Source organism: Chlamydotis macqueenii, chromosome 12, assembly GCF_036417535.1.
Source record: "Chlamydotis macqueenii isolate bChlMac1 chromosome 12, bChlMac1.mat, whole genome shotgun sequence".
In the NCBI taxonomy this organism is placed as follows: Eukaryota; Metazoa; Chordata; class Aves; order Otidiformes; family Otididae; genus Chlamydotis; species Chlamydotis macqueenii.
In genome coordinates this window covers 6,282,943-6,303,168 of record NC_141567.1, presented here as the reverse complement: position 1 = coordinate 6,303,168, position 20,226 = coordinate 6,282,943, and the positions used below count along the sequence as shown (strand labels likewise).

The following is a 20,226-nucleotide window of genomic DNA, read 5'->3' as shown; positions in this document are numbered from 1 at the left end:
TAACAGTTTCTTGGGCTACTAAACCCTCTCCTGCTGTTGTGTCCCGGTAACTTTTGCTCACTGAAGCTTGCTCAGATTTTAGCTGATGTGTGGTCTGCCTGCACTCGTTGCTTTTCAGTGTTAGTGGAAGAAAAATAAGTATTACAGAAATGAATTCAAGGGAGCATCACTATTGAGATGCATGTTCTTTCTCTGATGGGAAGACAAGCCCAGTGGATGGAATGGTTTTTTTAGAGGTCATCCTTTCTTTTTCCTCTTACTGGGTTTGTTTTAGGCTGAGAAGCAGATAATCTTGTTTGTTTTATATATTTTGTCCATATATTTAGCTGTGTGAGAACCTTCTTGTAATTGCATAACATTTAAATTAACCTCAAAGCATCACACCTTGCCTTTCCCACCAGAACAGTATTTTTCTCAGGCTAAATTATCAAATGATTTCAAGATCAGTCTCCTTGTGTTACCCTGTTGACATGTTGCTACAGCTGATGTGACTGAGACGAACTGGTTCAGACGTTGCGTTGCAGAAGAGCCTGGGTACCTGTGCTTAAAAGTTGACTTGATTGCCTCAACTAGAAAATGGCTGCTGAAAAACTTTTTTTTTTTTTTTAATTGGATACCTGTCGTGTTTAAAGGAAAATTATAAAAAATGTATCCATATATTCATCTCTCAAATCACTAGGAACTTTTTTCAAAAGTTATGATCTTTTGGCTAGATTGTAGATTGTCTCTAATCAATGCAGATGTCCTTCCAATCTTGAATCCAGAAGGCTTCAAGCCTTGAATTCAAATGCAGTTAATAATCTGCAGTCTGTTCTGTTCATCCCATCATGTGGGGCTTTTTCACCTGGCTTATTTCTCATTCCTTGCCTCCTTTTTGACCTATTTTGATCACCTGGGTGCAATCTGAAGCATCTTAAAGAAAAACAGAAACGAACGTGCTGACTCAGGGAGGTACAGGAGCTTTGTCGATACAACATGAACGACGTGGGGGAAGCCTAGAAAACCTTAAAAGGGGCCGTGGTGCCATATCCAGCCCCATTGTTTCTCTCCTGACCGTCCAGCTCCATCCAATCCAAAGCCACCAAGCCCCGGTGCACGCCAGCTCCTGCCGTGGAGGTGAAGGTCCATCTGTTTGCTGACGCAGAGGTGTCAGCCCGTCATTTGTATGATTCTGTGCTGCCGACCCCTTTCCCCCGCCTGCCTAGTTGAGATGTTACCCCCTCTGACAGCCAGACAGGCGAGTGCCGCCGAAACCCGTGCCCCTCTGCAATTACTTTCCCTAACAATTAACACTGGTACTAACTTGACACCTTTTCCTTGTTTGGCTTTTGTAAACCATCATCCCTTTTTCTATTAATTCCCGGCATTAATATTTTCTTTCGCGCAAGTGCCGCCGTTCACCCGTGAAAGAGTTTGAACATTATGTAGCTGTCAAGATAGCGAAGGATTACCCAGTGTGCCTTGCCGGAGTAAGTGACACCACTGAGGCCCCGGTTTGAGATGTTTATTTTGAGAGTAAGCTGACAAGCATGAAGGCCTGATCCCAGAGTGGCAATCTTATTTAATTAAAGGCCCTCTTTTTATTACAGCTTTTTTTTTCCCTCACTGCTTTTACATCTTTTTATAAACATACATGTATTTATAAATATATTTTTATATAAATACATATTTTAATATATAGTTTTGTAAAAATGTATATTCCTTTAATGTACTATATACGTATTTTATATATAAATACATTTTAATATAAAGGAAGACATTCTTCTATTATATATATATATGAGAATGATTCTAAAGCCTGGCTCATGTGACCAGTGCTGGGCATCCCTTCCCCCTCTTTTATTTTCCTTTACTGTATAACAACCTGGAAAGCTTTCTGAGCAATAATGCAATTGAGATGCTTATTTAGCTGTAGTCATCTTGCTTCCTATCCTTGGAGAAAGGACTTGGACTTTTATACTTGTAGGCACTGAACTTGCTGGCTGTGTTCTCTCTCCTCTTTCTTTTTGGGGTTTGCCCCTTCTGTGCCAAAAGCAGATGAGTTATGGCCGTAGACCAACTGTCCCCATCGCCCTCTTCATGCTTTCATTTCATCAGTTGCTTTTCTTGTCTCAACCAGTTGCTATTTCATGCACAGAACAGGTTGTGGACATTATTATTGTTATTTTTAATAATGCAACTTATTCTTGCTTATCCTGTAAATAAAAGCCAGTTATTTTTTATCTTTTTTTTTTTTCTTTTTAAAGAAACTACAAGAAACTAACACCAAAGAACTCAACACTGTTATTATTTTAAAATTCTACAGCATCTGAGGGCTCCTGCCTCCATTGTGAGGCTGCGTTTTATCTGTGTGTTCCCACTTGTTGTGGAAGATGTGTTGGTTTTAAGCTGTATATTTTATATAAGAATATAGTCATAGTTTTGAGAAGTATTCTAGGGAAAGGTCTAGTCCTAACCCACTGAAAACAATAAGAAGCTGCCCTCTGACTTCCCTGGCTTTGTATCAGGCCCTTATGAACATTCTTTCTTAGAAAACAAGAAAAAGAAATGTCTTTTTTTTTTTAAGTTTGCAACATTTTTTTCATAAAAAAAGGTGTTGATTTCAGCAATTACTGTTTAGGAAAAGGATCAGCTGCAGGTAGTATTTGAAAACCAACCAATGTTTTCCTTTTATGAATGAAACACCCCTTATTTGCAGAATTGGCCAGGGCTCTAAGACTCTTCCCTTTTGAAATTAAAATAGAATAAAAACTTTCTATAATTCTTAAAAATAACTCCATATATCCCAGAGACATGGTTCTTCACAGTACTGTGTAATTCCAAATAGATCCTAACACACAACTGTTTTTTACTGGAGTGTGAGTGTCTTCACGCAACACTGATTGGAGCTTGGATGTTTAAATGTAGATTTTTAATGTTTTACAATTTCACCAAACTACTGACAAGACTGAGCATTGATCTTATGCTGGATTATCCTGAACTGCTGCATGTTTGTTGGCCAGTAGCTCGATGGGAACCAAGGGGGACAAGTTCAGATTATTTCTGAATATGAGGAGTCTGATGTAGGGGTCGGTCTTTCCCTACCAGCAGCCCACGCTGCATTCTGGGGGGCAGCCAGGGCCATTGCGTTAGCTGTTATTCTTCTAATGAAATCGAACTGTTAGGAGGAAAGTTTAATTCCAAACATAAGGTATAATACAGACAATATTGAATATAACAGACAAGTGGAACCTGGGACCAGTTTTTTGCAAGGTCTGTATGCATTGCTGAATCAACCATCCGGTTACATCCTCTGTGTACCTTGTTCCCCCTTTTATTTGGTGTCCTGCACGGTGGTTGGTGTTAGTGCAGATGCCACTGGTTTAATAACAATAATAAAAAGTTGGTTCCATTTCTTTTTTTTTTCTTTGACAGCTGCAAGTCTTTCTATTGCTGCCAAGTGGCACAAGTCTTACGCTCTGTCCGTGGACATCTGCTCCCTAAAAATATGGGACGTTATTCCCATGGGAAAAACGTGCCGCTTAAAAAATGTGTTACCTGAATGTTGTTTATCTTTACAGACTCTATTCTGCATCTGTTTTTTATCCTGAGCTGGTGAATAATGTCAATATTTTTTTCCCTGAAACTTCAAATTTGGTTTTAAGTAAATTGGCAAGTGACACTAGCGATGGAGTCCTGATGGGTATTTTAGCTGTTGTGGCTGGTTTCCTTGGAGCTCCTATCCAAGTCACAATGCTTTTGAGTTTTGTTTTTTTTTTTTTTATATATTCATAGTCACAGGATCACAGTTTCTCTCTTCCACTGTCTGTGGTGTTAGTTGGCCTCTAACTCATCTTCTATCCTTGCTTCTGTTTGCTCTTTTCCCATATTAAAACGTTAACTAAATTACTAAAGAATAATTAATATTCTTTAAGAATAACACAGTGGAGATAAAGCAAACTCAGGATAATTTTTGTTGCCTACTTTTAGATGACTTTCTGGTTCTGTTCAGTATATTTCCTGTATAAACTCGCAATTTCTATATAGGTAATTCAGTATATGCATATGTATATAAAATAAGTCAGTCCCATTTATTATTGTTATTTATTGTTGCATTTGTATGTTGTATATGAAAATATAATTTAAGATTGTGGGATTACATGGAGGCAGTGCTAATCTCTTTTTTAATTAATTATCACAGGTACAAGTGACCCGTATGTGAAGTTTAAACTGAATGGGAAAACTCTATACAAAAGTAAGGTAGTCTACAAGAACCTCAACCCAGTTTGGGATGAGACTGTTGTGCTGCCTGTGCAGACCCTGGATCAAAAACTCTGGATCAAGGTAAGTTTTTTGGTTTTAGATTTTTGGAAGATGGGAAAATATTTTTTTAAGCAATTATTTTCTACTTTAAAAACGTATTGGTTTTTATTCACTGTAGCAGCGTAACATAAAACATGATCGGGTTTAAGAGTTTCAGCAATTTCAAATTAAAATGCACATATGTCTTTTCCAGATTTTACTCACATGTTTTGCTTTCTGTCTGCAAAAACCCAAAGTTGAAATAAAACTCTTTGACTGGATGTGTTTAAAGCTGTGGAGGTAAATTCTGCTCGCTCTTAACCGTGCTTGTGCAAACTCAGTGAAACCAATCGTGGTTTCATAAGCACGTTTTAAGAGTGTAATTTGGCTGGGTTGAACAGAATTATTACCCGGGATGCAGCCGTGACAAGTAGCAAAGCCTTTGCTCCTTATGAGTAACGTTACAGTTACCAGAACTGTAAGCTACCAGTTGCGAGCACTAATTGCTAAAACATCTGTAGCCAGAAGTACCTGATTTTTGTGCAGCGTTTCATTACGCTATCGTGCAGAGCAGAAAGGAACAGGCACAATCCATAGCAGCACACGTCTCTGTTTACATAATATTAAGAAGATACTTTCAAAATGCTGTTTAAATATTTAGTTAAAAATACAAATTAAAGCACGGAGATGGAAAATTATCCCTGAATTATATCTAAGCTTTGATCTTTCAAAGAAGAAATTGAACTGAAAGGGCTTAAAATATCTGTGTTTTTATCGACCGGGATAAAACTGGCTTATGATGTGAAAACTATAAATATCTGTTTTATTTTGCTACCAGGTGTACGATCGAGATTTAACCACTTCAGACTTCATGGGTTCGGCATTCGTAGCACTTGCTGAACTTGAACTCAATAGGTAATGTGTTTGTTTAATTAAAGGTTGTTAATGAAGCTTAATTGAGAAACATAGAAAAATAATGAAATGCTTTTGCTCTAGCTTGGAATTTGTCTATTCATAAAAACTTATTTTGATAGAATGGTGAAGAGCAGATGTGAAAAACAAGAAATTGCTTGGATGAATCCTGTACATGCATGTTTTCATCTGGTGTTACAAACGGAATTCAAATCCAACTTGGACGAGACCAGTTCAGAAGAAGGCACCCTTTCCTTTTCATGTCTAGGAATAAGAATAAATGTTTCTGTATGCGGCATTGTTTAAGGAGAGCTACACCAGAATAATTTATGGCAGTGGAGGAAGAAAGGAAGGGAGAAGGTTGAGACCCCTTCTTAGCCCCACGTAGCACAGAGTGCCTTTCTCTGCATGTAATTGGACTGGGGAGTGGTTTGCCTGGCTGGCTGCTAGCGCCCCATTTCCAGCCTCCCCCCGCAGCTCTCCGTCCCCGCAGCAGCTCATCTGGCCCTGATTTAGTACGGAGGCAAGCCCTGCGCCTTTTGTCTGCTGCTGCTTGGTCTCAATGTGTAGCTGGAAGCCAGGAATTCAAGTTCTTGTTCTCTTTTATGTCCCCTCACTGTGTGACTTTTTTTTTTTTGGGAAAATTAATTTTCCCTATGTGAGTATATTATAGCTCCCATGGCTGTTGTATCTGAATTTGTAGAAATATTAATTTATCTGTGAGATAGTGCCAGCAGATAAATACCCGCCTTCCTAGATAAATACCAGCCTTCCCATTTTCAGAGAGGGAACTGAGTCATGGAGGGAGATCAAACGCAGGCAGAAGTAAGGCAGAATACAGGTCTTGTTAGTTGAACCCCAGCCATTAATGTTAGAAAATTAACTTGGATGAGTTTCTCTGTCACTCTTCTTCCCTGTGAAATGAAGCTAGTAGTGACTTAATTCCACATGCATCTGCATATGGAGAGTTATGAGTGTTAAGGAAGGCTGTAGAGATGCTAGGCTGCATTATTGAAAGGGTGATTATGTTTTGTCAGAACTAAGGAGGAACCCTCCAGATTTCCTGTTTTAACATTTAAACTCAATATTGGGAATTTCAGACAAGAAGCTGAAATTTGCACAGCTCAGCCTGACCTTTAGTAACCAAGTCGAGTTAACTGGAGTCAATAAATGCACTTTATTTTTTTTTTCTTGTAGAACTACTGAACAGGTTTTAAAACTGGAAGATCCCAACAGTTTAGAGGATGACATGGGAGTGATTGTATTAAACTTGAGTCTAGCAGTCAAGCAAGGAGACTTCAAGAGAAATGTAAGTGACAGGAAATTGAATTTATAACTGGAATGTGTAGGTGGCGGGGTGGGGGGGTGGAAGCTGGCATAATCTGACTTACTGGGAAATGCCACCTTTATTTTCACCCTCGAAGACTCATATTTAACTGGGTAAAAGTTGTGTCGACATCTGTGCCTGGGTGATTCTGTGTCATAGCTGCGATGCATGCTGTGGCAATGCTCTCCGTGTATCAGGGATGTGGTATCCACCGCTGCAACGTGCAGGGCGCTGAGGTGAATGTATGAACCATACCTGCTCTGATTGCTATTCCAGAGCATCCTGTTTTCTGATTTCCACCTAGAAGTTTAGATTTTGGCACTTAAAACAACCTGATTATTTTTCCTTTTTTTTTTTTTTTTTTTTTTTTGTCCGTGAAAAAATATATCCATGTGAAATCTAAAAGGACACTTGATGTTAGGACTTAAACCACGCTAATTCTGCGGAGGAGTACACTGGAAAAGATTGGTTGTAAAAACTCTGATTTTGCCACTGACAGTTTCTTGACTGAATTCAATTGAACTTGGCTCCTGATGCTCAAATACGGTGCATTTAGTGATGCTAGAAACCCAGAAGAACCTAGGCAAAGACTGGGAGCACCACAGCTGAAGCTGATGGATTTTGAATTTCAGGTCCTGTATGTGGTGTTTTGCTTTTGTTTTCATCTTGTAAGGTTCCTACCAGTGTTTTACACAGAGTGTGAAGCATACCCGCGTTTGTAAACTCGTTCTGTTCCTGTCCTGCAAGGGGCGGGGAAAAGCCAAGATCACGCATTTACTTAGCTCTGGCTTCCAGGCCAGTCCAATTTTAAAGATGTGTAATAAATACATAAAGAGAAAATCTTTCTACAAGTCTTCTATATAGTCCAGTATTAAAGTTGCTGTTTACAGCACTTTATTGAATTATAGGTATGGAATTCCAGTCTGAATGGGATTATTTATAGAAACGTAAATGTTTCAAGAGATTGGAAAGCAAAATAGGAAAAAGCTTATGTGGGATGTCTGCCATTCATTATTTATTTTTCAAACAGTTGCCTTTTTGTAAAATCTCAATTAATATTAAGAAAACTGTAGAGTTGTTTCTACCTCAGTATGTGATTATTTGAAAGCTTAATGACAACATTCAAAACATTGTTGTATTTGCGTATCTATATTATGAGATGCCTTTGATCTGGGGTGTGAATTCCCCCTCTAACTTATACAAGAATATTGTTGGCACACATGTCACTGGACTGCAGGAAGAGGGGAAGGAAAGACATAAAGTTTCTTTAGCAAAAAAGCGGTTTAACCAAAAGAACATCAGGGATTCTTCTGGGATTTTTAGGAAGGCGTGGGCTAAAGTGGACCTAGCCAGTGAGACAGAAAATACATTGATTTAAAGTAGCAGCTTTTGGTACTCTTGGGTGCTTAGTTAACATTCAGAGTGCAGATGATAGAAGAGTTTGGTACACACTGTAATTTTTTTTAAAGATGATGTTTTAAGCCCTCATATTTCAAATGCAAATTGCTCAGCCATTTCCAGTGGAATCAGAATAGTGAAATGGCTCTGTCCACATTAGCACTTAACAGCAAGATGATTTTTTTTTTTCTTTTCCTTTTTAAATTAGCTTACTGTAGAGCCAGATGGCACCAGAAGTGTAAGCCATGTTTCTTACTAATGGCTCTGGGCCCCTACACTTTTTATTCTTGATCTCTTTTTAAAAATTTCCTCTTTTTTGGTGCAATGCAGGTATTGAATTTGTTGATTATGTTCCATGAGGGAGGAGAGGTAGATGAATGCAGTAGTAGATCCAGCCCCCTACTTAGCAATAAGCTTTTCTAACATATTTGACAAGCTGCAGTTTGAATTATTTTACTAAACAGTTTCTCCATTTTACTCCTCCTTTCTTTCCTCTCTCTGGGTTCTCTCTGGTATGATGGTGGGGACTCATAGAGATGGTCAAGTCGGAAGAAACGAACTTCATCCAAGGTAATCCATATTTTTTTTTCCTCTTCAAAAAAAGGTCCCCTTTCAAAATGTTTGTGCCCTCCTCTGGAACAGAAAGCATAAAAATATGAAAACTATGAAGTCTAGATACAACCTGTCTAAATGCAGTGGCAGTTTTTTTTACTTTTTTTTTTTAATGTGGTGAGCAATTGCTGCTGTTTTCTTATTGTTGGCCCTATTGTAGTGTCTAGTGGCAAGTGACAGTAAGACCCCACTTAGCAAAGAGCTATAGAAATAGAGAAACTGTCTTTGCTAGGGAGATAAGTGTAAATACAACCAAATAAAGGAGCTATAGGAGATGTGTGTTGCTTAAGGATACTCGAAAGGTGGCTGGTAGTCGGAACCGGAGGTGAACATGCGTCTTCTGGTTCCCAGGTGAATTGCTCGGGTTGCCTCTCTCTGCAGGGAGAATTTGTGAGGCAGTATTTCTTCTGGCCTCTCCTGTGGGTTTTGAAATTCCTGTTGGTTTTGGAATGGAGACGGAGCAGGGAGTTTTCATTACTAGCAAAGTAAAAGGATTTCCAAGGTTTGTGTGTTACTACATATCTACATAACTTGCTTTCCTTGGTCATCTATAGTATCCCTACAGGCTTCCATTACTTTTATGTTCTTTTACTGTCTCATTTTTGCATTAGATTTTAACTTGTTCGGGAAACAGGCTGTGGCTTTTTATTTGTTCTGTAAAGCTTTGATTTGCTATTGAGTAAATAACAATGATATAGAAACTGTAGGCCCCAGTAGCCAGCTTGAGAGCTATACAGTCTAACTTTCTGAAAAGCAGAATTTGGCTCTTAGGAGGACACATAGGCATCTTGATGTTTTCCCTTTGTAACTACTGATTTGTGCCTAAATAAATTGAATAATTAACCTCCTCTAGCTTTATTCATTACAACTGTGGTATGCTATGTAGAGGAGCCAGCCCTCGCAGGTATTGTGCAAGCAAGGATATTTTTGTCAATAAAAGAAGTGCAAAGTACAACCCTTGGAGCTGGACGGCGGCTTGGCGAGCCCCGATTCCAGGGATAACACAACCCTTCCCACGGCGCTCGGTGCGGAGAGCCGCCAGGCGTCCCTGGATGCTGTATGACAAAGTGATGGACTAATTGAAGAGCTCAGCACTTTAGTTTTCAACTAAAGCTCTGGAAATTACTGTGCCCTCACTCAATCAGTGTATCTTGATCCCACTTTTTCTCATGCATGCACACACAGCTGTCTCTTGACGCTGGTTGGCTTTAGATACTGGGAAAGCGAGCCAGGTTTTTAAACTCTGGTCGTTTTTGTCCAGAATAGCCGAACTTCTGTCTTGGTTGCTGTCACTGGATTTTTTTGTTGTTGTTGTTGTACATGATATCTCATTGGATTTTGAATTCTTTTTTTTAATTTATTTTTTTTTTTTTATGTACAGATTTTTGGACCTTAGCTGTGAACCATGCAGACAGGTCATTCAGTTCTCAAGACTTTGGCTTGTGCCTTAGCATCTTTTTTAAATAAAATGAAGAGATGTTGAAGCATGGTACTGAGTTAGGAGAAGTGAAAGTATTGTTTAAAAGAGGGGAAAAAAAAAAATTGCTGCAACCCTGTGCTCTATTCTGTTCCAGTCACTAGAGGGTAGGAGAGCTTCAGTTCTTCCCAGGGAAGACACAGTTCATGCTCCAGCGTGATCTCTAAAGAAAAGCTCTGTGACCATCCAAAGGCAGTAAAAATATTTCCCAGCATGCGCTAGAAAAATCTGACAAAGCAGTATTTCCTAGTTTATTGATTCTGCTACTGCACTAAAACACTAGTACTGTACATCAATAACCATCTTTAGTTAGGAAACTCTGGTCTGTGGAAGCGGTACTAGCAGTTTGTGGCAGAACATAAAGGCTAGAAAGAAAAATTGTGTGCATGGGGAATATAGGTGTCTGGGGAAGGCACAAGAGGTTATGGAAGAATAGCCAGAGAGTGTGATGGGGTAGAAAACAATGTTGCCGGACGAGATAAAGATACGGGAATAAGGGGGACGGGGGAAATGGAGAGAGCTCTGTAATGGACACACAGGCTCATCTCTTTTTTTGGCTGCTGAGCTGACTGGGTGGTTGTTGTGAGATAAAAAGGCCATATACTTCCCGTTTGAGCAGCTGAACCGAGACACATTGCAGGTTTAGGCAAATAAAAGTTTTCTATTTGGTTTTCCTGATTTGTTTTTTTGTTTTTTTTTTTTTTTTTTTTTTTTTTCCCCACTGAACTATAGCTGACCTGTATTATAGTATTTCGCTTTTCTGCAAATATAGGGAAAATGACTTATTTTAAGGATGGACAAAATTAATATAACTTTCACAGCTTTTTAAATTTGTGTTGCCTATATGAAAAACTTGGATATACTCTAATTTGACCATTTTATGTTATCTTAGTGCAGATTTGGCATATCAGTGTCCTAAACGAGTCATGTCATATTAGTCACAGGATTCTTGCCTCCCAAATTCACCCCAAATGGTTCGTACCCCTGTTGATGACATTAATACCTGGTGCAACCCCATGTCATACTGATGAAGGGGTTCACATGGGTGGTTGTGGATACTGTACGCTCTTCATGTGTGTTCCCTGAGCTCCCTTGCTTTTTGAAGAAAAAGCTGCATTTCAGACAACACCAAAACCAGCAGCAGGACAAGATCTCCAGTCTAGCCACGGTTGTCTGACAGTCGTTACAGAGAGTATGCAGGAAGGATTTCAGCAACTGAATATTGTCTTTTAAATCATTTTGGTGCAAGAGCTGTTGAGCTGGATGATTTAGCTATCTGTTGATTACACAGTATATATTTTTCACTGCTGCTAGAAAGGGAATCATCGCACATCTGGGCAGGCTCCCAAGACATGGGCAGCACATCCAGATCCCTCATTTTTCATGGGAGCGCGGAGTACAGTGTTGTCCTCTGTGGGAGCTGTATCCAAGAGTGCAGCTTTCTTCTTTTTCTCATGGAGGGTGGCTTTGCAAAGGGAAGAGGATACTTTTAGATGACATTAATATATGCACTCATATCTGTGTGTTGGCAAGCTCTCTTCTCTTTTCTGCTTTTCTTTCTGGGGCACAGAAGGAGTTGGTAGCTATCTCTGCTGGAGCCCAACATGCTGATGCTCAGTAGCCTTGTTTGTCCCGGGTGGCTTGACTCTCACCCTGAGTGCCCTGCACGCTATTTCCAGCATTTGTACAGCTGACTAACCTTTAAGTGTTGAACATCTATGAAGCAAATAAGCAGGTTTGCTTGGGGTGGATTAACCCGCAGCAGTTCAGTCCTGAAACAAAAGCGACACAATTGCCACCTTGATAGCCAAAGCTGATTGAATAAATTGGCTCAAAGCCTGACCGAACCCAAGTGCTCCTCGGCATCTCATCGCAGGGGAAAATCCCTCACTCTCCCCCTATTTTTTTTTTTTTTTTTTTTTTTTTCCCCTGCCTGGGCTGTTAGGTTTCATTTTTGCCTGCCTCATTGTATTTGGCTTTCTCCCACAATACCCCGTGGGCAGCGGCGCTCTCTGAGTGTTTCATGGAGCGGAGGGACTCGCTTGCCATGGGGTCACTCATCGTGGTGGCAATCTTGTGTCGGTTCACTTGCCTTTCTCGCTGCCCTCTCCTCTTTCCCAGGGGGAGTCTGCCTCTGCAAAATGGTTTCCCTGCCTAATGAGGAGAGGTCCAAAGAGTCTTCCTATTTGCCTGTTGTTGTTTTCTCAAATGGCAAATTACATGGCCTGGTTTCGATGTTGACCTCTTCACAGGGATTGCAGCAGGCTTTCTGTTGTCCTGTCTCATCCTTTTAAATGAAAGACGTGAGAGATGGGTTCACTTCACACTTGGCCACCTCGCCGTGTCATTTAAATGTACAATTTTTTCTGCATCTCTTTATTGCTTCAAAAACAAGTTTGAACTTGGGGCATGTATGTGTGTGTCAGGAGGAGACAGATTTGAAAGCAGCCCTGATGCACCAGAGAGGATTCACTGGGTGCTTACAGAGGGAGATTATATACAAATGGTGTTAGCAGGGAGACTCAGGTTCCCAAAGGATTTTGTGAAGCTGGGTCAATGAGCCAGTTCTTTCCCCCCAAAGCTCTGGCATTCTTGCTTGTCTCCTGTATTTGCTTCTGTGAAGGCAGAATGTGACCCACCTGCTCATTCTTGTCTTCCTTCTTTAAACCAGAACCAGAAAGTAACAAAAAAAAAGGAAAGTTGATGTGAGAAGCTTTTATATTAATTTTGAAACCAAAAACCAGATTCTGAAAATGATATTGTGAGCACTGACTTTTAATTTTTCTGTTCAAAAGACGTGGAATGTTTTCTGGGGAAATATTCTTTCTAAGCAGCAGGGAGAGGAAACATCTTCCGTTCCTCACATGGCAGGGTCCTTCTATGACCAGGCCAAACTTTTGCTTCAGAAAAGGTTGCTCATGACTTGCCTGATGTTGCACAGTCCCTAGATCTGCAGTGAGCATGGGCTCTTAGACTTTAAAAACATCTAGTTAAGAAGTTTAAGAATAAAATTTTCTGGGTACTCTTGTGCCTTACTATTTTATTTTTCTGGCTTGTTTGAGGGATGCTTTTTGTTCAAATTGTTGTCCTTTTCACAGCCATGAACTGCTCATAAGGGTGACCTTTATGGTATCACTGGTTGTTTGCACCCAGAGCCCAGCCAAAATCAGAGCCCTATCTGGAAACAACCCCTCCAATTCTGATCTTAAGACTATCTTGATTTAAGAAGTAATGAGGGGGCAGGAAGGAATAAGCAAACTTGTCCAATGTCTTGTGCTTGGGACCTGTGCCAATTTCCATCACAAAGCATATGTTTCCTGATTTCCAGCCCTGTAGCCTATTCCTAGCTTCAGCCAACTTTTCCGTACCTCTGCAAGGCACCTTTACTTCGGTCTGGTATGTAGCCAGAGTATGAGCTGGCTGACTGCAGAGAGTTTACAGGAAAATATAGCGGGAGAGGCCTGAAGGACCTGGCATCCATTCTGGGAACACAGCTGGAAGGAGCTCAGGTTCAGCAGCAGGAGGAGCTGAAGTACCCCAGTGCAGAGGCGTCGGTAGCCTGGGAGGCAACAGGGAAAGGGGAGAGCTGCAAAGATAAAACCACTTAAAAATTGTCACTGATTAAGCAGTGATGTCCTCCTTTTCTGGCCAGTGTAGAGATGGGCTTTGACTTTTCTGGTGTCTTGTTGTGAAGGCAGGTTAGTGTAGTGTTTGGGGTGGCTCTTTCAGTGCTAGTTTTGCCCAGGGGTAACTTTGCTGGACTAACTGCTGCACTTCTCTGTGCTCTGCTCTGCAATAGTTTTGCCAACTCAGAAGGAGACTGTGAAGTTTAATCAACTAATTGTGTAAATCAGTTTGAAATGAATAGGTGTGGAGTATCACAGAGGAGGTAAGACTTTAAATAATGCAATATAATTTTGTCACCTGGGAGGACATTTTTCATAGTGCAGACTTCCCCAGGCAACACTAAAGTTGACTCATTGATGGTCCAGGTCCGTGAGTCTGCCACACATCTGAGTTTCCCCAGACGTGCTTCCTTCCAGAAACTGTGAGTGGAATCTGAGACACTGCCTGTTTGGCTGGGATTTCCATCAGGGTGGTCAGAGGAACAGCCTGCCAAATACCCGGGAAGGCTGGAGAGGTGACCGCAGAGCATGCACAGAGCAGTTCTTTGGTGCGCATGTAGGTGATACAAGCCACAGGAGATGTGCCAGACCCGCTGAGCACATGCTGTGGGAACGACCTGGGCATGTCCAGGAAATCCAAAGCATTCCTAACATGATGGGCTGTCTTGCAGGGGTGCAAGGCAAGCAGCCATCCTGGGCTCTGTGTTTTGTTTGGAGAGAGGCTTGTGGCAGTGGCAGAGATGGCTTGGGGGAGGTAGGAAGCAGACTGCAGTCATTGAGCATGTGTCGAGGTGCTGCAGAGCCCTAAACCAGTTGTGAGCATCTTAGCTTTTCTGTACAGCATGATGCTCTAAAGTGATGCTAGATCTTGTCCAGAAAGAAGCCAGGTCCTGTTAGCTGGAGACCAGCATACCCCTCTTCTGAGATGAACATAGAGCACTTTTGCAGCTACGCACCCGTCCAGAAAGGGGATGCACAAGGCCATTTGCTAGGGACCACCTGTTTTGGAAGGTCAGAGTTGATGCATTGCAATGTGGTCTTGTAATACAGTGCTGCAGGTGCTGATTTTTCCTGGGACCACATGGAATCTGGGCTGGTTTGGGTACCTCCCAACAGTTCTTTGAACTGTCAAGTCAGTGGTTAAAAGGGAGGGGTTACATATGCTACAGAATTTGGGTAGGAAGACCTCCAACGCTGAGTAACTCCCTAAAATACTAGCCTGGTAAAAAAAATGAAAAGAATCCAAATTTGATTTGAGAACTGAGTGATAACAACTGTCTTTCGTGTTCAGTCTGGAGGCTTTGAAGAGAACTGGATGCTTTGTTTTTAAAAGAAATTGTAACATGGATAATAAACTTTGGTGTTTGGGGTTTTTTTTTTTGTGAACTAACATCAAATACCTCTTCTTCCTCTGAGGAAGGAGTGGAAGGGAGGAAAAATCCTTGGTCCTAAAGCAGCAAGTCCATCACATCAAACATGACTATGTTAAATACTAAAATGTTCAAAGTACAACCGAGATAGATAAAGGCTTTGATGGGAAGTGGATATTTCCCAGGGACATTACAAGCAATAATCCAGATGTTATGGTGTAATGCAACGAGTGTCCATGGATAGATGGGGAGCTCAAGCCAAGCAGCGCCTGCTGTAGGCCTTAGCCCTCCACTCCCATGCTGTTACGCCATATGGAAGCAATCTCCAGGCCCCTTTAATAGCCAGCTTTGGATTCCATTTTCACAGGGCTCATAGAGCTAAGTGGAGCTGTTTTATGGACAAGTTAGATAGAAGCCTTTCCAAGATAAACATCCAATTCGAAATTAGGACATACCAAGCTGCAAAATTATTTTAGGGCATATTTCATGGAAGCACTGCCATTTTTCTAAGGCGATTGCCAGACTGTAGAATGCCCTTTGATCCCTTGTGGACATTACTCCCTTCTTTATAAAAAGGATTTTGAAATAGTTCAGTGTTTAGGGAGGAATATATCTGCCGGGACTTTGAAGTATGTCCATGGGAACAGTCATACTTTAGCTTTTTGGCCTAAAAGATGAACTTAAAAAAAAAAAAAGGGGGAAAAAAAAGAAATTACATTGCAGCTGGATTTATGAATCAAAATCTCGTTTTCTTTTTAAAGGTAGGAATTTTTAATCAGTGTGCCAGAAAAGCCAAACGGGGTGTTTAAATAGAAATATATTAATATGCTTGTGGGATTCAAGACTTGGGTATTTTAACCAGTAAAAAGCGAGTAAAAGATTTGTGAGTTCACCACCCATGATTTAAGAATTTTGTTGCTGGGTAATTGATCCATAAAAAGTAATCTTCAGACATCAGGTGCTTTTGCAATCGTTTTATTTAGCAACAACATTTCTTCCTTGCTTTTAAAGCTAACACGTCCTGTTTTAAAGTGACTTGTGAAATCTTCTCCTCCGTCTTGCTCCCACCTGTATGTGACATGATTGAAGCTCCGAAGTGTGGCGAGTTAAAAGTTGCTTCACGGGAATAAAATATGGCAGGATTTTTACTGTGAGAAGAAAAGTATAGCCTTGAGTTTTAATGTTTCCAGCTCACTCCCCGCAAATAAAGGCCTATTTAATCATCCTCTGTCCAATAAAATATTGCCAGTTAGCAAACCGTTAGCGCAGCTGTGGTGTGTAGGATGAAGCTGCAAAGGTAACGAATGTGGCTACCAGGTAACCATAACTCCAGATAAAGAGCCCAGTGGTGTCAGTGTTTTTTCAGCAGGCATCAGTATTTTTGATTCGTGAGCTCGGTTTCTGGAAGCAGGATCTCCAAAGGCAGCAGATGAAGAGCTAAAGTGGATGACAGGCGGTTGAGTGATTGAGGAGGTGGAAGATGCATGCTCAGCCTTTCACCTGGCCATAGACTTTGTGATTTTGGGCTGTCTCCCTGGAAAGGACAGACCCATGTTTTGTGGACATAGCTGGAGATGTTTAAGAGTTTACTTCAGTTTTTTCCCTCTTCCACCTCTCCTCCCCAGCACTCTCGTATGTCTTTCCCTGAGCCAAGGTTACAGATTGCTCTCAATGCTCGCGATCTGCTCTTACCCAGGCTCAGCCAGGTTAGCTGAACTAGACTTCTCTGGTGGATTAAGCTAACCCTGCTGATTTTGCTCTGATGCTAAACACCATCCCTTCACGGGGCCAGACATAGTGGAGTATAGGCAGAAAATCCATAGCATCCTAGCACCCTCCATTCCCTGCTTACTCCTAGGGGATCACGGTACATCTCTCCTTTCTGGTGCTTTCATATCAGTCAGTTTGGACATAAAAATGTGGATCTAGGTGTATAAATGTTCTATGTTGCTGACTTGCTTTTCAGTCAAGTTTCATGCGGAGCATGCGACTCTCCGACTCTTTGCGCAAGAACCAGTTGTGGAACGGACTGGTCACGATCACGCTCTTGGAGGGGAAGAACATCCCCGGAGGGGGCTTGGCAGAGATCTTTATTCTCCTCAAACTAGGAGATCAGAGATACAAGAGTAAGGTAAGCATTAAGGATTTCCTTAAGTTGGCTGAAGCCAATATGGTACTTGGTGTTTCTTTTACTGGTGTTGCTACCTCAGATGAATCTCTTTTATATATAAAAGTGAGATCAAAACTAAGAGACCAGATCAGGGACATTAACATTTTACTAATATGTTTGACATGCCAGTATAGAAGTAGAAAGTTAAGAATATTGTGTGTATCTGTTTTTGTGGATTTAACATACTAATCATAATGATGGATATTTGAAAAAATGAAATAAAGCTACGTGCATCACACACCTATTGTGTTCTCTGCCAACGGAAGTTAAGTTTGCAATGCTAGATATACTGGAAAAGCAGACCTGAAATGGTTCCTGGTGCAGGGGAATTTTTAAATTATTTTTTTAAAGCACCTTTCTTAAAAAATATGACCTATAACAGAAAAAAAAAAACAAAACCAAAACACACAGAACATTCTATGGTTTCGATTTGTATTTTTATTTTTTTAGATTGTGTTTACTTGTATCCAGTACCGTTTCATGGGAATCTAAGAAATTAATGGTATATACATTTCATCTCCAAAGTCTAATAAGGAGAAGGGCTGTAATTAAAATAATATTCTGTTGGGAAAGCAAGAGCTCTGCATGTCATGAACTGGAAGTGCGGCGGTAGGAGGAGGAAACAAACAAATCCCTTCCTGTACAAAATGTACAGTGCAAGTTCACAGAACATAATGTTCAGATGTAGGCGCATCTGAAACCTGCACTCTGTCCCCCACGTCGGACCTCAAACCAAGGTCATGATATAATGTTTTTATTTAGAAAAGCATCTTTGAGAAATAACAAATGGATTACTTATTTTAGAATAAATATATATTATTCCAGTTAAGGTCTCTATGTTTCTCCTTAATGGTCCATAGTCTGTGTCATGGATCTGCAAGACTGCACTGTTTGCAGTGAAAGCAAATGAAAAAAAAGTTTAAAAAGAGGAGTCAAGTACAATGTTGCCTGCAGTGAATTAATTGCTTAATATTTCTGTCTGGGGTCCAGCAAAAATTGGGGACTGCTGCTTTTACACCCATCAGAGTGTAAGACTTCAAACTGGCAGTACTTCATGTTCTTTTCTGGAGTTTATTCAATTTATGAAGTATGATCTCTCATGGTCCAGAAAAGCAGACAAGGTGGGAGAAATCTCAGTCGTGGTCCAGCTAGTCCTATCTCCTGTTCTCGCAGTGGCCATGCTGATATTGATGGTGGGTAGTGTACTATGGTAGGAATTGCAAGTGATTGACATCCCAATCCGGTGAATACTCGGAGTAACCTGAACGCATGAACAATCCCACCAAACAGTGGTGGGATCCCACCAAACAGTTTACAGATACTAAATTAAGTGGATGTTAATAATTTCAAGGCTGCTCCTTCTGTGTCCGTATCTTAAAATGGAAGGGTGAAAAATGCTGGTTTAGGTTCCTGAATTAATTCAAACCAGTTTTCAGGTGATTGTCCTCTAAAGGTTTATTCTTGGTTTCTTCCAGTGTGTGAGGGACATTGAGCTGTGGTGAATCCACCTTGCATTTCAGAATTTCTCCAGACATTCATTCATGTCACACTTGCATATTTATCAGTATTGGGAGAGAGGAAAGAGAGTTTTTAAGGAAGATGAAGCTGTGTGTGATGGACTGGGGAGCTTTGATTGGAATGACCTTAGTACTTTGCCCTAACATCCAGCCTTGTTCTTGTAGAAGAATTGATATGTGCTTTACTGTGGAAATAAGTACTATTTAAGAAAAGTAAATATATAACTGCATGTTTTCTAGACACTGTGTAAGAGTGCAAATCCTCAGTGGAGGGAACAGTTTGATTTTCACTACTTCTCTGACAGGAAGGATATGTTGGACATTGAAGTCTGGAGAAAGGATAACAAAAAGCATGAGGAGCTTTTGGGAACGTAAGTTTTTTTTTTTGGGGGGGGCAGGAGGGTGGTGTTAAGCATAAAAGATGATGTGCTTTTATATATATGTATATTAATATATTATATATTATATATATATATATGTATTCTTTTTAATGGATCAATTTGTTTTCATTACCAGTATCATACTGTGTGTTTCTTTCCTTCTGGTCTTGTCCAGATGCTTCTGTAAGGATATGTTTATTAAAACCTTTTACTGAGTAATTGATCACAACCTGAATGCAGAGACTCCGCACATGCTGACTATAAGATCCAAAATATTGCGGGAGCTCTGTGGCAGCTGTTTCTGGGGTAGCCAGTGGCAGCGAGGAGGCAGTACTTGTCTGTGTTTGCATGCTGGTATTGCTCCAGACTCCTTGTGCTCTGCAGGCTGGTGCCGCTTCGGGGATCTTTGTGCTCTTTTTGAGTGGCACTGGAGTCTTTTCCTCTGTTTGCACCTCGATGCTGTGTCCTTGTAGCATTGTTTACATACAGGTCCAGTTACCTGGGTTTGCTTCAGTTGGGTCATCTCTTTCCCATTGCTGCAGAGGACTGATCTCTGTGGGTTTGGTGCCCCGTGCTATTGCACAAGCTCATGCTGTTTAAAGCATCATTTTCAGGGGCAGCCTCACAGGTCATTTACCCATCTCCTGACTGATACCAGATTTTTCTCCCACTGTATTATTCCATTATAGCTTCAAATTCTCAAGTAATGATCTTATGCCATGTTAGCAGATGAGACTTTCTGTGGGTTAGCAGTTGAACCTTTTATTTTAATTTGTTAATGGGAATAGCATATGGTTCCTACTCTGATGCCTTGCTCTTTCTCCTCCACTCTAACTCCGTCTTATTTTGTACAGTATTAGTACAGTCTTGGTTTCCTAGCAGTAACTGTATCTTCTTCCTTCTCTTGGCTTGCAGCATTGTCATCTAGACCCATCTCCCCAAAATGCATCTGCACAGTTGGCTCCCTGCAGTAGCTCCGAGAAATATTTACTTTACTCGAGCCCCTCTTGGGTCTGCTCAGGCTTATCTGCTTGCAGCACCAGTGCCACAATCTCTAAATTCTTAGGGGCAGGGATCCTGTCTGCAGTTGTTTGCTCTTCTCACCTGGTGAGGGTTTCACAGCTTGCTGACTAAATAACAGTAACTCATAAGAACA

General features: G+C 40.8%; 1 protein-coding gene across 2 annotated transcripts in view; it reads left to right on the top strand.

Moving 5' to 3' along the window:
• Nucleotides 1–20,226, top strand: part of MCTP2 (multiple C2 and transmembrane domain containing 2) — a 121,363-nt gene that overhangs the window by 28,523 nt on the left and 72,614 nt on the right. The window contains exons 6-11 of one of the 2 annotated variants that reach the window (XM_086757271.1): nt 4,181–4,323; nt 5,120–5,196; nt 6,391–6,502; nt 8,453–8,488; nt 16,970–17,134; nt 18,931–19,061. In XM_086757271.1, coding sequence (XP_086613397.1) covers nt 4,181–4,323; nt 5,120–5,196; nt 6,391–6,502; nt 8,453–8,488; nt 16,970–17,134; nt 18,931–19,061 — 664 coding nt within the window. Of the gene's footprint in view, nt 1–4,180; nt 4,324–5,119; nt 5,197–6,390; nt 6,503–8,452; nt 8,489–16,969; nt 17,135–18,930; nt 19,062–20,226 lie in introns of those variants that run through there. The other variant, XM_086757272.1, reaches the window with a different exon arrangement.